The 16,235-nt window shown below is 39.9% G+C and overlaps 1 protein-coding gene across 1 annotated transcript; it reads right to left on the bottom strand.

Annotated features, from left to right (window-relative positions):
• Positions 1 to 3,816: 3,816 nt before the first annotated feature.
• ACRALDRAFT_1025694 (uncharacterized protein) lies at positions 3,817 to 7,206 on the bottom strand (the record flags this gene model as incomplete). The annotated part of the gene is made up of 2 exons (XM_071014762.1): positions 3,817 to 6,905; positions 6,984 to 7,206. 2 exons carry the CDS (start codon positions 7,204 to 7,206, stop codon positions 3,817 to 3,819), a joined length of 3,312 nt encoding a protein of 1,103 aa, XP_070880275.1.
• Positions 7,207 to 16,235: the final 9,029 nt, after the last annotated feature.

Below are 16,235 nucleotides of genomic sequence, written 5' to 3'. Positions count from 1 at the left end.
CTATATGGTATCTAATAAAGTCTAGTAGGTAATCGATTTATCGTTCCTTATCATAATATAGCGTATGGAATAGTATACGTAGGTGGCTTAATTAGAGAGTAACGGAGAACTAAACGAGGCTAAGAAAAACACTATATCCCATCGCCCTACTAATAGCGCCTAGACGGTAATAGACCTTATTTACTATACCGCCGCTATTCACGACTATGATATTAAGAATAATTATAAGGAGCTTCTAGCCTTATACGACCTAGTGGATAATAACCTAAAGAGTCGTCTAGACGAGATCTCCCCCGATGACGCGGCTATTATCCTTAAGCTGCCTATATAGGAATAGGGCCTGCCTAATATAGAGCCGGACGCCCCGGATATTGAAATTCTGGGATAGAGTAGGGCTGGACGGTACTCGTTGCTTTTACTTAGTTATTTTCTTTTGTTTATATTAAGTCCGAGGTTAGTAATTCTATGATAGAGGTCGGGTATCCGGGTATACTTGCTAGTGCTATAAACGGAGCCTAACGGAGTTAGGAGACCGCCCTATAGAGCGCTATTATATACTATAATTCTTTTTTATATATATTTAGCCTCGGCTAAAATAGATACTATCCTGACCCTGTCTATAACCTATTACTAGTATAATAATCGGCTATACCGAGTCTAAGTTAGATAACGTAGACTATATACCGAGGGGAAGCCCGCGGGACACAGGGCTTTATCTCTCCCGGGGTATATACTATATATTACTATCCGGCACTATACTAGGACCTAAAACTATATAGCTCCGGATTAATACTAGCACTATACGGGCACTAAACCCATATGGCGCTAGATTAATGCTAGCCCTATACTAGCACTAAACCAGTTAGCGCTAGATCGGTGCTAGCACCGTCCTAGCACTATATCTAGTGTAGTTCCTAGCCTTAGATAGCCCTAGGTTCCCTCGTAGATATATAGAGCAGGAACCTTACCCTCTCCTTTAGAGAATCCATTCTATTTATATATTATTTACTATACCCTGAGATTACCTTACTTAAATCCTCTTATAGGTCCTATAGTACTAGCTTGCTAGAGATATATACGGTTAGTGTATATCACTCCTAGAGTCTAAGGCATAGGTATAGAATAAAACCTTTTATAAAGGGGTGCGAAAACGGAATAACTATAATAATAGTCTACGTAGGCGGGCCTAGCTACTACTTATTAGGTAGTAGAGAATAAGAGGCTATAATATTAGTATTATTATTAGATTCTCCTAAGTCGGAGGTAGGGTCGCTAAGTTCGGAGCTAGAGTAATACTCTGGCTCTGGCTTAGGACTAGAAGAGAGAAGACGTCCTAGGCCTATAATAAAGACGAAGGGTAGCTCTACTAAAGGGGATAAGGTAATAAAGGGGATTGTAATATACTTAATTAAAGTCTACTAATAGCATTTGACGGTTACTATACCTGTATAGAAGAAGAGAGCAAATAGAATATTATAGACTTTAAGTAAGGAGTAAAGGAAGCTATTATGCGAATATACAAAGAAGCCTATTCGTACACTAAGGGAGGGGGTATAATAATAAGATTATTCATTGAGTTCTTTAAGGAAGATCTACATAAAGGTTCTTTATTTATAGACCTCTAGTAGCCACTTACTAGGAAGGTATTAGGTATATAATCTTAGCTCTAAGTAACTAAAGGACCTTAATTAACTAAGGTAATCTTACTATAAAGGTTCTTGCCCCCTTTATATACTCTAAACTACCTTTTATATCCTAAATATATGTTAAGCCTCTTCTAATATACGTTAAGCCTCTTCTAATATACGTAGCCACCTAGTAGTCAGGTCTAAGCCCCTAGGGTCTCTTTGAGAGAGGCCTCCAAGGCTTAATAATAATACGACTTTTGAGTTCAGTACTTGTTCTTAGTAGGAAACCCAGAGCCTTATGACCCGAATTCACGGATACTCTCTATACCTCTCATACTCTTACCCGAGGAAACACAGCTTTTAATAAAGATCCTTCGAAACCATAAAGCCGCATTTAGAAAGAATTACCAGGGATATAGGAGGCTTAGCTGTAGAGTCGCCTGGCTATAAAATATTAAGGTAATTAGATATAAGGTGTAGTAGGCGAAAGGGATCCTTATCCTAAGCATAAGCTTAGAAGAAGTCATTAATCTATATATCCTTAAAGTCTTAGATGTCGGCTTTATAATAATAACCTAGTAGGTCCTTTTACTCTATTAGCTAGCCGCCTACCTTCTAAGGGTTAGTAGGAGGCCTGCTTTTATATTATTCGTATTTAAGCTATCAGTCTCATTCTCGAGTAGCTAAGTAAGGGCCGAAGTCGGCCTTTATAGAGGCGTATAGTGTCTTAGGCGTAGTCCCCTTTAATAGAGCCCTTGAGCGGCTCGGGGTAATTATATCTTCGGCCTAATTAAGGAAGCGTTACGTCCCTTTTCGGCCTTATCGTATTCCTTACGTCTCTTTTTGAATTATTAATATACTTTATTATAGAAGGTCTTTATATTAACTATTACGTCGACTATAGTTTAGGTAGGGCTATTTAAGCCTTATACAACTAGAAAGCCAGTCCTGGCTGGTTTAGTTAGATAGTCGAGCCTGGGATCCGGATTATCTGGCTTTGGAAAGCGCTAAACCTCGTGATTTCAGAAATCAATTTAGTACTAATAGGACTAGACTTCCTGGTCTTTAGAATCTGGATAAATAGTATCTAAGTCCGTTATTTTAATAATAGTTATAGGGTAGTTATTATAATAGATTATCGCTATAGGTAGCTCGGCGAATATAGCTTTAAAAGATCTATAAGTATATAAGGATTAATTATCGTATAAATATCGTATATACAATTAGTAATAAATCTATTAATTTAATAAACTCTATAAAATAATTCTAATTTACTATAAAACGCTCCCCTTAATCCTATTAAAGATAACTTATATCTATTCCGGAACAGAATTATTACGGGTTAACCCTGTGGAGATAATCCGGTAGAGTACCCGATCTTCCAACTAATTATATCGTGTTCCTAGCGGGTCGCCGCGGTAGTATATTTAGGTCGTAAGCGCCTATAGAGATTTCTCCTTTTCCTCCTTTTCTTCTTAGCTTTAGATAATTTAATTATTCGGCCTTACCTTATAAATAACTCGTGACTAGTCGCTTATAAGAATAACCCGTTATATTCTTATTTTCGTCTAGCCTATATAACACTTAGTAATTATAGCTATCCTAGCCTTTATAATATCTTTTCTATACTTTAGTATATAGGGTTTTATTTTATTATAATATAAGACTTGTAATTCCGACTATACTACTTAGTTATTCCGACTATAGTTTATATATATAACTTAGATAGACTCTTCGGAATACTAATAGTAACTATAATCGTAAACCACTCTAAGGTCTTTTAATAAGTTAATTAATTTAATCGCTCGGATTAATTACGTTGTATTAATGGATAAGTTTATTAGTTCGATCGAAGCTAATAGCAGCAGTAATAGTAACGCCTCTTCCACGTCTATGTCCACGCCGCCCACGCCCACGGCTATCTTATTCCTGTGACGAGATAATAAACACGCCGCCTCCTATTCCGCAGATAGTAACGTAGATTGACGACGTAGATTGACGACGTAGATTAACGACGTAGATTGACGATATAGGTTGACGACGTAGATTAAAGATATAAATCGGTAAGGCAGTAGGAAGATTGGGTCTGATTGGAACTAGTCGGAATAACCAAGTAGTACAGTTGGAATAACGGGCCTCTACAATATAAGGCAAATACAACCGAAATATCTGCTATACTAGGCTAATCTTATATCCTTGCTTTTCCCTTTCCCTTTCCCTTGCCCTGGAAGTCAAGGGCCGGAAACTCCTCTTGCCTAATAATGCTGTCTCTAACGGCCCTGTTATTAGCCGTGGTTTTATATTCCCGGAGGCTTAGCTTAAGCGCTAGTGCGAGGTCGGCTTCGTCCTGTGGATAAGTCGTGGCCTCACGCCTAGAAGAGCCAATGTTTGCCATTGACACGACGTGACTGTTAGGAGGTGACGTCGATTCCGACCTGGCACTCGGCCCCATAGCCGTCATTTCATGTATAATGGGGTCTTCGTTGTCGCCAGAGCCAATGTTGCGAGGCGCCCGACCATGGTCATCGACACCTTCTAGTAGAGATAGACGCAGTGCCTGTTGTACTTGCATGTCATACTGAGTCTCTTCTGCCACTGTTGGAGGGCGGTTAAAGATACTGCTGGAAATCCCCGTCACGCTCGGCTCTGGTATCATCGTTGACACAGGGCTCTCGCTAAATAACAAAGCTGAATCGAAGCTCGTATCAGCTGCCGATTCAGTGCTACTAGCAGTTGTTCGTCGAAGCTCGTCGATCTTAAAAGCCTCTTCGGAGATCATCTGTGCATACTGAATAGCCTCGTCCTCGGTCAAGGCGCCGACCCCAAATCGGTTACGTAGCCTGGCCTGCTCCTGGCTTTGACGGGCTTGTTCGTGTCGAAGCTCGGCAGCTTCGGCCGCAATGAAGCCCGTGACCTTCACTCCCTGGCGACGGCCAGGGAGACGACCGTGAATGTCGGAATGGCGTAATCGGCGTTTGCGTCCAGGGGGGTATCTCGTCGCACTATACGCCCAGTACCGTAGAAATGCGCCGAATGACACGACGCCTCTGAGATTGGTTGGGTCTAGATCAAGCGCAATGGCTCTCGCCGCCGGGTAATTGTCGGCGGGCAGGGTCGGGTTCATCGTAAGCATATAACGAGGCACCCTGCCAGACGGCCTTGCGTTGAGAGTGCGGAGTGGATCTTGCGTCGACGCTAATGGATCCCAGGCCTGAACCAACCCATCGCTTCCCCCATGGACGAGGTATAATCCGTTCAAAGCCAGGCATGAGATCTCGGGTGATGTAGTTTGAATGACGCGAACAGGGTCAAGCGGTGCAGATGATCGACTTGGCTCTCTAACATTCCAGACCAGAACAGAGCCACCTTTGGTACCCACAGCACACATACGGGCTCTTCTTCCTGGTATCTCCGCGGGACCACCGACACTCGCTGAAGGAGTATAGCTCTTTGAGCCAATTGGGGCGAAGATCTTCCCTGTGTCCCAAAGGGGATCCTCGGAAAGCGTCAAAACCGCATGAAGCGATATATCCAGAGCTGACGAGGTGAGCTCGATCTTCTCATGGCCAAGGAGGCTCAGCGTAGTAACCACCCAGTCACTGAGCCCATCCGCTGGATTCTGGATTGCCAAACCTTGTGGGGTGGATGAAAAGTTGTCAGCTTCAGTTACCGTATCTCCTGGCGTCGGCGCCAAACTATCAACGCCACCAAAAATGGAGTTTGGAAGATGCGAACGTGCCGTAGTGGCCGGTGGTGCAGGCGTGTGGGAGCTCACGGGCCTCGGTGTTAATAATCGGGTGTATCGGGTTACACTAGGCCCCGGGCCTTTCTCCCACCCAGATTCAATTACTAGAACAATTTCTCCCGCCCCAGCCCCGTCATCATTGGCGAAGTCCACTTCGAGCGTCCTCCGCATGTCCCATCCGTCGCACGACGTTCGGAAATGCGAAGGTTTGTGACGTAAAAACTTATCGATCTCACGAGCTTCTGCGATACGCTGTTCCTTGCTCAGTTTCATCGCGTCTGCGGCAGGTCGAACCGAGTAGAGTCCTTTAGTCACACTGCTGTCTGTCTCATGGGTGCGAGGACGGCGTCGAGTATCCCGCACCAGGTCCCAGTAGACAGTGCGACCAGCATGCCAGGCATTCTTGATGATATCTTGCCCCTTGGCGCAATCAAACTTGGGTACAGGTGGTTGTGTGAGATAAAACACTTCGCCGAGTGCGTTGAGGGCCACTGCCCAGACCCGCATGGCCCTCTTCCGTTTTTGGTTGTACTGGTCATCGACTTTAAGGGCGATGATTGGGACCCCAGGGCTAAGGATCCATCGTGCCGTCATGTCACCGTTAGAAAATAGACCCCCGCTGGCGTCACAGCCCAGGGCATACGAGGTCACAACGCCCAAGGTTGAACCCGTCAGCATTCCAACCATAGACTGGGTTGTGAATGTAATAACGGCTGACTTGGCAATCCAAACACTGGAAATGGCTTCGGACAACTGTGGGATCTTTGGAATATCAGCGCAGGTGTCCACAACGGCGGTGTCATGGCCCAGATATCGACCGCGCTTGTCGCATATGGGCCGATAGTAGGGACGACCGCCTGGAAACCCTTCACCGGCCAAATTTCCATACTGAGCACTGACGTCCATGACATTGGGTCTGGCAGCGGGTCCTTCTCCGACCCCATATGGCTCGAGGTTAGGAAAGACCTCGTGGAGCTGTTGAAGTATGAAGGGGTCATCCGAGCCCCACTTTTCCACTTTTCCAAGGGTTGGATCGCTCATCGTGCCGACACCCAAGTCAGCAGAGCCGTGCACAGCCAGAGAAGGCTTCTTGCCGTTGAGAAAGACGACATGAAGGTTGGTTACAGCCCATGGAAGCTTAGAATTGTATGTCAGAACGGCACTGAGCTTCTTGTTGGTCCTGGTCGGAGCACCGCTTCCAGAATCTAGCCCTGAACCCGGTTTGCCCCGCACCAGGCCACGAAGGAGGCGTGTGCGAAGCAGGTATTCGCTCCGCCACGTTGCCAGGGCCGTCAGACGCGCAAAATATCGGGTTTCGGGCCGCACCACGTCCGTGTATTCCTGCTGCCGAGGACCAACGCCTGTGATTTCAGATTTTAGCAAGTTCATGCTCTCGTGTCCCAAAAAGTGGCGGATAAACGCCATCCGCCATACATGTGGCATGGTGATAAGAGAGTAGAACCGCTTGGAAACCAGTGCCACAGATGCCTGGGAATCAGGACGGAGATGTGACAGGATATGGGTCAAAATCTCTGTTGCCAAGCGCCACGAGTCCCGTTAGCTGAACAATACTGGTACTCCCAGGGCTAAGAAAAGTCATCGTGCCGTACCGTTTGGGAAGTCTGTCAACTGCATTCCGTGGGAAACGAATTCTGATCGCCTCACGACCTTAACCCCAAAGGTCTTATCCTTAAGAGCTGAATGGGTCACACATTTTTCATAATCAATGATGCGTTGACCAGGTACTGGGTTTGGACAGCCGATGGAGTGGCCTATGCTGACGCTCAGCCCGTATAATCGTCCGTCCAGCTGGTCGGCATCGACGACATACATCGACGAGCCGAGTTGCCCATCGGGTAGATATTGAGACGATGCGTTGCTGGAGACACCGACGTAGTGCCGGTGGGCAGGCCGGGAAGGCTTCGGGTCACAATCGGCATCTTGGGCGGAGATAAGATTTTCACGGGGGTTGGTCGGCGAACAGGGTTGTGCTAACGAGTCGGTAGGCCAATTCTGCATAAAGCTGCGGTGACGGGACTATGGGATATAGGAAGGTAGCCGTGCAGGGAACCCCTTTGCACAGTCTAAGGGCTAGGCAGGAGGAGCGGCAAGAAAAACGCGAAGACGAGTAAGAAGTTGTTGATTAACGTCAAAAGCGGGCGGTAAATGAGCGTTCGGTATGTGTTGATAGGAGGGTAAAGTGAGAGTACACGTAAGGGGAAGAAGATATTGCGCAGGCTGGACCGAAATAGGAACGGAATAGGTTATTCCGGCCCCGGAAGTGGATATGAGTCATCTGCTGGATCAAGGGAAAATTTGTTATACAAACAGCGTATATAGAAGGGACCCTCTAGGGAGACCTTATATTTCTATAGAGAGACCTTATACGTGATATTTTTATAGGGCCATGGCAAAGCCATAAGGCCGCTTAAGTACCGCACCTCTTTTTATATACACGCCTAACTATACGTTATACTATACTAAGGTAGTCTTACACCACTACTCGATATTCCCTTAAGTCAGTAATAGTTTAAGGCAAAAGCCGCCTAAAAAGGGCATCTAGTACAGGGAAGGAAGGGGTATAGGAATAATGGTACTACCTAGATACGAAGTCGTAACTACTTTATATATATATATATATATATATATATATGCCCCTCTGGCCTGTGGGTGGGCATGGCGGGAATGACCTAAAAATTCTTCCTAAAAAATGGAGATGTTAATGTTAAGTACAGGAATCTACTTAAGCTGTATATATAAATTGTATGGGATACTTAGGGAGCTTAGCGGCTTTGTTATGGCCCTATAAAAATGTCACGTGTAAGGTCTCTTTATTAAAACGTGAGGTCTCCCTAGAGAGTCCTATATAGAATTAGCAGTTATTAGGCACTTATGCCTAAGCTCCCTGATAAGGCCGCTAGGCTATAATCTATTATGGATATGGAGGTTATATAACTAATAAAGACATCTAGCCGGCTAATTAGGCAATAACCTTTAATATAACCAGAGTTCTAGCTGCTTAGCCTTAGCTTAGCTTTTTTCCTTTTATAGCATAGTTTTCTAACTATTCTAATAGTTAGTGTTAATATTATACTTATAATAAGTAATAATTATAATACCTATAAGTATAATATCTAAGTTAAAATAAATAGTATATAGTTATAGCTATATAACTAGACGTCTATATAAGCGGCTAGTTATAGATTAATCGCACTAAATAAGGCCGAATAATTATATTAACTAGAATTAAGGAAAGGAAAGGAAAAGGTCTATAAAGCAGTATAGGATTTACTAGGTTTATACGAATCCATGGTAAGGGTAGCGCGAGGTCTAAGCGTCGGGTCTATATACTAATTAGCGGTTCCGGCCTTATACCGGAACTATACTTTTAAGGGGTTAACCCGTATAAGCGGCTGGTCATAAGTTATTCATAGAGTAAGGCCGAATAATTGAATTATCTAAAGCTAAGGAGAAAAGGAGGAAAAGGAGAAATCTCTATAGGCGCTTAGAACCTAAATATAATATCACGGCGACCCACTAGACGCGCAATATAATTAGTCGGAAAGTCCGGTGCTCTACCGGATTATCTCCTCGGGGTTAACCCGTAATATTACCCCCCTCCTCCCCTCGGTAAGCCGTCGATTTTCGGTATACTAGTAAAGCGTTATTATTTAATTAAATAACGTCTCTTTATCGATTAAATAACGACCTCTAGCAGCTCTGCTACCCTAAATAACTCTTTTATTCGTTAAAGGGCACTTAAGGCGGGCTTTCTTTATAGTTATAAAGTTAATTAACGTGTTATATAAGGGTATTATTATTATTTATAGGCGGGTTATAGGATCGTTCCTTTTATATAAGGAACCGATATACGTACCTTCCCTAACTATATAACTCGCTTATTAATAATACTAACTTCACCGTTACCTCTATAGTTCTATTTTTCTTCTCTTCTTTAATAACATCCTTTACTATTAATAGTACGTTTTTTATCGCCTACTACCCTTTCGTACGCCGTTTTATCGTTCTAACCTATTATCTCTCTCTAAAAGATATTTCAGTTTCTGGGATTATCTCCGGCCGCTAAGGTATATCTTCTCGTTCTTCTTATAAGCCTCGCGCGATATTTACTAACTTATATATATAATATAGGGGGCTAATAATAATAATAATAATAATACTAGTAAGGAGGTATTTACTCCCGCCCCGGCTAGTAAGGAGATCACTACTCCTGCCTTGGCTATAGACCGCCGCGCCTAGCTAGCCCGAGCCGCTAAGGCTAAGGGTAAGCGTTCCGCAGGCAATACTTTTATAGTGCTTAAAAGCCCCGTAAAGCGCGCTTATAGAATAAAATATCCTTCTAAAAGAACCCGTAAGGACTTTTATTTCACTTATATAAAAGCAATTACCTCCGGCCAGGATAGGCAGCGCTATCGCGACTAGTCAGGATCCGGAGCGAGGTTAGCCGACCCTAAATACTATAACTACTTAAAGGGCGGTTATAAATACCTTCCTCCTCCGCCTAGGATAGCTAGTCTATTAGTAGCACTCTTAGAGGCGGCGAAGGTGGTTAACGATAACCCCTTTTATAGCCCTAAGGCGATAAAGGCGCTCGTAGCGGCTTATTCGGCCTTCTAAAAGGCATCCGGGGTCTTAAAAAAGGCTTCTAGTACTTTATAGGAGGACGAGCCTATCTTAACGCCTATCGACTTAGGAGCTAATAAGCCTCGCTTATCGGTATAAGCTATTGCCTCCCCTCCCCGCAGGGACTCCTACGTTATAGCAGGTAGACCTATACCTATTATAGCGCCTCCTACTATCCTTACGCCCGTTCCTAGTATAATGATTACCTTTATAGGGATAGAAGGCCTACGCTAGCTTAACCGGTTCCTATAGGTGGTTAAGAATATTATAGGGGTTATAGTTAAGGCGGAGGACGTTAAGTCCTTTAAGGGAAAAAAAGGGATAGGTAGGCTAAGGTCGCGCTATCTATATCGTCTCCCGTTATCGCCGAAAGCGTTAACGGTTACGAGGATAAATATAACGATATTAATCTCGACGCCTAAACCCGGTAGCTAGGGGCGGGGCTTATCCGCCCCGATTTAATTAATATAAACGGTTTTACTATTATTCTAACCTTTATTTAATCCTTACCGCCTTTCCTATAACCCTTCTTCTTTTTATAATATTCGCGTAGTCCGTTATTAACTTTAATCGGGCTATACTTCTCTTTATAGCGGTCTAGGGCGGTTAATTCTTATAAGGACTCTGTCGGTTCCTAAGACATCTAGGCATATCCTTCCTACTTTACTAACGCCTCCCTTACCATGCCTCTACCTACCTTCTTATTCCTAGCGCACAGGATTTCCTTTACTATCTATTCGTCTTCTTCTAGACCGTCACGAATCGGTCCGGGTTAGGGGTTATATAAGATTTAACTAGGAAGCGGGTCTTCGCTCGTATATCGTAGGAGGTCTATATAGAACCTCGGGTATACGTTCGAAGGTATATCTAGTTCTATAACGTGCGGGTTAATAACCTTAGTAACCCTATACTTTTAGTATAGCGGGGGGCAGATCCGTTATAAAGTCTATTAGCAGGTCACTCCTTATTCGTTCAGGAATCGGGAGCGGTTTTAAGAGTCCTCGTCAAGCGTTCCTCCACGTATAGCTCTAGTTATAGATATCGTAGTTACGTATAAACCTACGTATATCTTAGTTTATTCCCGGCTAGAAGAAGCGTCTCGCTATAAGAGTAATTATATTATCTCGCCCTAGATAGCCTCTAATCGTGGAGTCGTGTATAGATTAGATTACTCGTGTTCCTAATATACTCCCTTCTTAAGCTCCTAGCACCTATAGGCGATCTCAGAATATTAGTAGTCCTTATAAGGTAGTCCTGTATTCGGTGATCTAGGCTCGGAGACCTAATAAGGGAGGAAACTATTAATCGCCCTTAGATATGGCTTATATAGCTTAGCGATACTAGTTATCCTTTTTTACCGTGGCGGCCTATAGCTATTATAATTTATTATCGGCTTCAAATACTTATAGGTATTCGTAAAGGAGGCGGATCTTTAGGGGGATTAAGGTCTCGGGGATTAACTATATATATTATGCCTATTCCCGTTTATTAAAGAAGTCCTTTAGTTTATCTTATTCTTTTCGTAAAAGAGTATCGGTAGTATAGCTATCGGCACCCTTACGGTATTCTAGTATAAAGTTAAACTAGGCTAGCTCGCCGGCCTATCGGCTTTATGTCTGTAAGAGTTTGGATAAAATCTACAAGCTTAACTGGAAGCCGTAGATTAAAGAAGGAGATAGTAAAAGGGGCTTGAGGAATAGAAGGCTGAGTGAATCGAATAGAGTAATATTCTATAGCACTGATAGTAGAATACAGTAATTATAAAAAGAAGTGTAAGAAAAGGAGTGAAAGAAGAAGAAGAGGAAGCAGATATATATAGACAAACAGTATATAGAGGGACTAGTCTTAAAGCAGTAATAATAAGCTTTGCCTATTATGCAATAGACTACTTCCTTATTACGCAGTAGACTCTTTATTGCATAATATATGACGCAGTAGACTCTTTATTGCGTAATATATTACGCAGTAGATTCTTTATTGCGTAATAGACTTTTGTCTCTGCTTGTACTTTGTATATCTGTATTACTAATTACCTATATTAATAATCAGGTATTAAGATAGGTAAATTAGTATAAAGATATATATCTTTTTGCTCCTGATTCCACTGCCTATAACTATAAAGTAGTTATTAATAGCAGATATTAACACCCCCTCGTAAGCTAGACTATCTAGCTTAGATCAGCCTGATAGCTGCTATAGGAGGTATATAAGTTATTTCCCTTTTTCTTAGTTTCTTCTTATTCGTTATAAGAAGTTTAAAAGCAATTTATGCTTATTAAAGGTGATATTTACTTAGGTAAAAAACCCTGATACTAGGAAAAAATATCCTAAGTATATTTATAGTAGGAAAAACCTGTATAGGTAAAAACCCACTAATTTTATAGGAAAATTCCTTTTTTAGGAATAAAAAAACCCATAATTACTCTGATTTTATTAATCGATTAACTCTTAATATTTAAATTCAGTTAATAAGGTAAAATCAGGCTTTTTATACTCTGTTAGAAGTTCTTCTATAGTGCCTAAATTTATATAGCCACTAAGAGTTTTATGCTTTAGAGCTGCTAAACCCTTAGTTAATATATCGGCTATATTATAATCCGTATTAATATATACGGGTTTAATTTTCCTATCTGAGTATAATTAACGGCAGTAATAATATTGCCTATCGATATATTTTACTCTTTTATGAAATTCGGGATTTTAAGTTATTTTCTTTGCTCCTTCGTTATTAAGTAAAACGGTAGGAGTTTATAATGATATATCTAACCTAAGACCTGTAATAAGGTCCTGATATAGGTTATAGATATATACGACTTCCTTATAGGATTTAATTAAAGCTATGTATTCGGCTTCTGTAGATAATAAGGCTATAGTTTTTTATTTCTGTGAATTCCAGCTTATAGGATTATTTAACCCTATACAGCAGGTATAACCGCCTATTAAGGTTCTGTCTTCTGGTATATCAGACCAGCTTGAATCAGAGTAACCGAATATATTAAGGTCTTTATTATAATTATAAATAAGACTAATATTAGGATAGGTATTTAAATAAGCCTAGATCCTATTTAAAGCCATAAAATGGTCTTTTAAAGGATTACTTATATATCTTGTATATCTATTAACTATAAAAGCTAGATCGGGTCTAGTATATAAGGATAAATATAGTAGTGCTCTTATATCCTGTTGATATTGATTTATATTGGTTTAATAGGCAGTTTCCTGGGTAGGAAACAAAGTTATTTTTATAATACTAGGAGTATTAGCTGGTTTAAGGCTTTGATTTTTATACCGTTATAATATTCTAGCGGTATAGGCCGTTTGGCTTATATAAATTACTTTACTTTCGGAATTAATAGTAATTTAATGGCCTAAAAGCGTACTTAAGGTTCCTAAATCTTTAAGGGATATATCCTTAGATAATTCCGTATAGAACTAATTTATAGTCTTTTTATCAGGGCTTATTATAATTATATTATTAACGTGACATAAAAATAAGGCTTTTTCGTTATCTTTATAATACGTAAAGATTCCATTATCTATAGGTAATACCTTTACTTATAAATTATTTAGGATTTTAGTAAGGTATTAATACTATAAACGCGGGCTTTGTTTTAACCTATATAGTGCCTTATTAAGCCTGTATATTTGACTATTAGCCTTATTTTGGTTTTTAAAACCAATAGGCTGTATAGTATAGATATTTTTAATATCTATATTAGCGCATACGAACGTATTTGTAATATCTAGTTGTTTAAATTGCTAACCGAGACGCACTCTAAGGATAAGGGCTAACCTATAGCGTTCTGGTCTATAGGTAGTACTAAAGGTTTCGAGGTAATCTATATCGAGTACCTGATTAAAACCTTGTATAACTTAACGGGCCCTATATCTAATAGGTTTTCCCGTATTATCGTATTTAACTTTATGGACCCACCGTTCCCCTAAGACGTGTAGGCTGCGTTTTTCCTTTTCTGGGAGTGTATTAATATCAATGATATTCCAGGTATTTCTTTTGTTTAATTCTTGAATCTTAGCTTCTATAGCCTCTATCTAATAGTTTTTTTCAGGGCTTTTTAAGGCTTGTTTGTATGTAGCTGGTTTAAGTATAGTGTTTGCAGTTAAGAGTATAGACTCTATAGTAAGCGGTTGAAAACTTCCTAATAGGGTATCTTCTGATAAATATAGTAAGGCCTTACTTCTTTGATCTGTAAATTGATCTAAGGACTTAGAGATAAAATCCTTATAGCTTCCCTTTTTATTAAAAGGTGGAAGCACCACTTCTAGATTATCTAGAGGGTTTCTGGAATATTTAATAGCCTTATTATCACCTTTATAAGAGGTTGATAGTCCTATTTATAGTGGGTCTTTTTTAGGATCTATAGTCCCGGTTAGAGCCCTATTACTACAATAAGAGGTAGCCCGTAAGTTATTTTCTTTTTGGATAGAGGTATTTTCTATAGGATCGCTTTAAGGGGAAGTTTTAGTCTGATCTGTCGGTATAACTAAATCAAACTCCTCGCGCTGTGTTAAAGACTTTAAAAACCGATTTTCAATAACATACACATCTCGAACCCAGATCATTCTTTTTAAATCTGGATTATATATTCTATAGTTATAATTATTAAAGCCTCTTAAAGCACCATCTAAATTTCGTGGGCCTAATTTTCTAAGGTTAGGGTCCGTATTCCTATAATACGTTATAGATCCCTACAGCTTAATATTTCAAATATCAGGCTTTTTATTATTCTTTAACTCATATGGCGTTTTAAAGCTAATAGCTCAATTAGGGGTTCGGTTATATATATAACCTATAGTTATTGCTGCTTCTCCCTAAAGATAAACAGGTAGCTCTGAATGATATAACAGAGTCCTAATTTTAATGATTATAATCCCTATTGCTCTTTTAATGGAGCCTTGAGGTTCGTGTGTATAAGGGGGTTTAATATGATGTATAGCGCTTATAAATAGACGCTTGAACGAATTATTAACGAATTCGCTTCCCCTATCGGTATCCACTTCTTTAATAGTGGTTTTAGATATATTTTCCACTTATAACTTCCATTCGGTAACGGCCTTAGTAACAAGTTCCTTAGATTTATCGGGTAGTAAAATAACCCAAATATATCTAGTTAATCGGTCCTGAATTAATAAGATCCAGCGTTTTCGGTTATAGGTTGCGGGTGTAATAGGGCTATATAGGTCTATATAAACACGCTCTAAATAGATATATACCCTATTCTTATTAACTGAATACCTATTAACTAAAGTAACAGGATTTACGCTTTTTCAGGCATAGCAGCTATTAATCTTTTATAACTCTTCTTTAGATATAGATATATCTTTTGGAAGTAAGGTATTTTCTGATAAACTGCTTAAAGCCTTAGGATTAATATAGCCTAGTCGGTTATGCTATAAAGATAAAGTATCTTTTAAATAAAGGGATCTTCTTTTTAAATTCCCTCTTTTTTGTTTTTAAAGCTTATTATCAGATATAAATAGCTTAGATTTTTTAACGCGTATAGCCCGTATAGTGGTCCAGTAAAGACCTTTATATAATAAAGCAGTAGTATATTTTAATAAAGACTTATTATTAAAAATTACTAGTCTTTTATTCCCTATAAGTCCCGAATATTTTCGGTATCTAAAATAGGGAGACTAATAATATTAGTACCTAGTTTAGGAATATATAAACAGTCTTTTAGAAGAAGCTGTTTATTAGTATCCTTAAATTTAACTAGGGTATCTCTAATTTAAGTAATGAAAATACTATTTGCTTATCCCTATTTAGCTATTCTGGACATGGATTTAATAGAAATAAATAATCCCTTATTAAATATAACGTAGGACGTAGCTCCACTATCGATATAGAAGTTCTGTTCGAGATCTAAAGGGCACGAAGATAACTGGACTTCGTGAACTTTTTCCACTATTCGATCTATATTTAAATCAGTGAATTATAGTGAATATAAAGAAGATTAATGGTTTAATACCTTTTCTTTATCTTCTGTTATATCCATTTTTTCTGTATAGATAGGTAAAGGATATGTATCCTTAAAAATAATATCATTATTAATACTAGGTTCTTTAGTATTAATAGTAGGGCTTTATTAACGTTATTATATGATATTAACGACTTCGGAGTTATTTAAATTATTTTCTCCGTCTGGATTTTAAGATATAAGGTTTATAACCTTTTGCTCTTTTTTAGATAACTGGTC

Source organism: Sodiomyces alcalophilus (assembly GCF_042370955.1).
Source record: "Sodiomyces alcalophilus JCM 7366 unplaced genomic scaffold ACRALscaffold_1, whole genome shotgun sequence".
In the NCBI taxonomy this organism is placed as follows: Eukaryota; Fungi; Ascomycota; class Sordariomycetes; order Glomerellales; family Plectosphaerellaceae; genus Sodiomyces; species Sodiomyces alcalophilus.
Note: the sequence above shows the minus strand (reverse complement) of the source record. Positions and strands in the feature narration are given on the sequence as shown.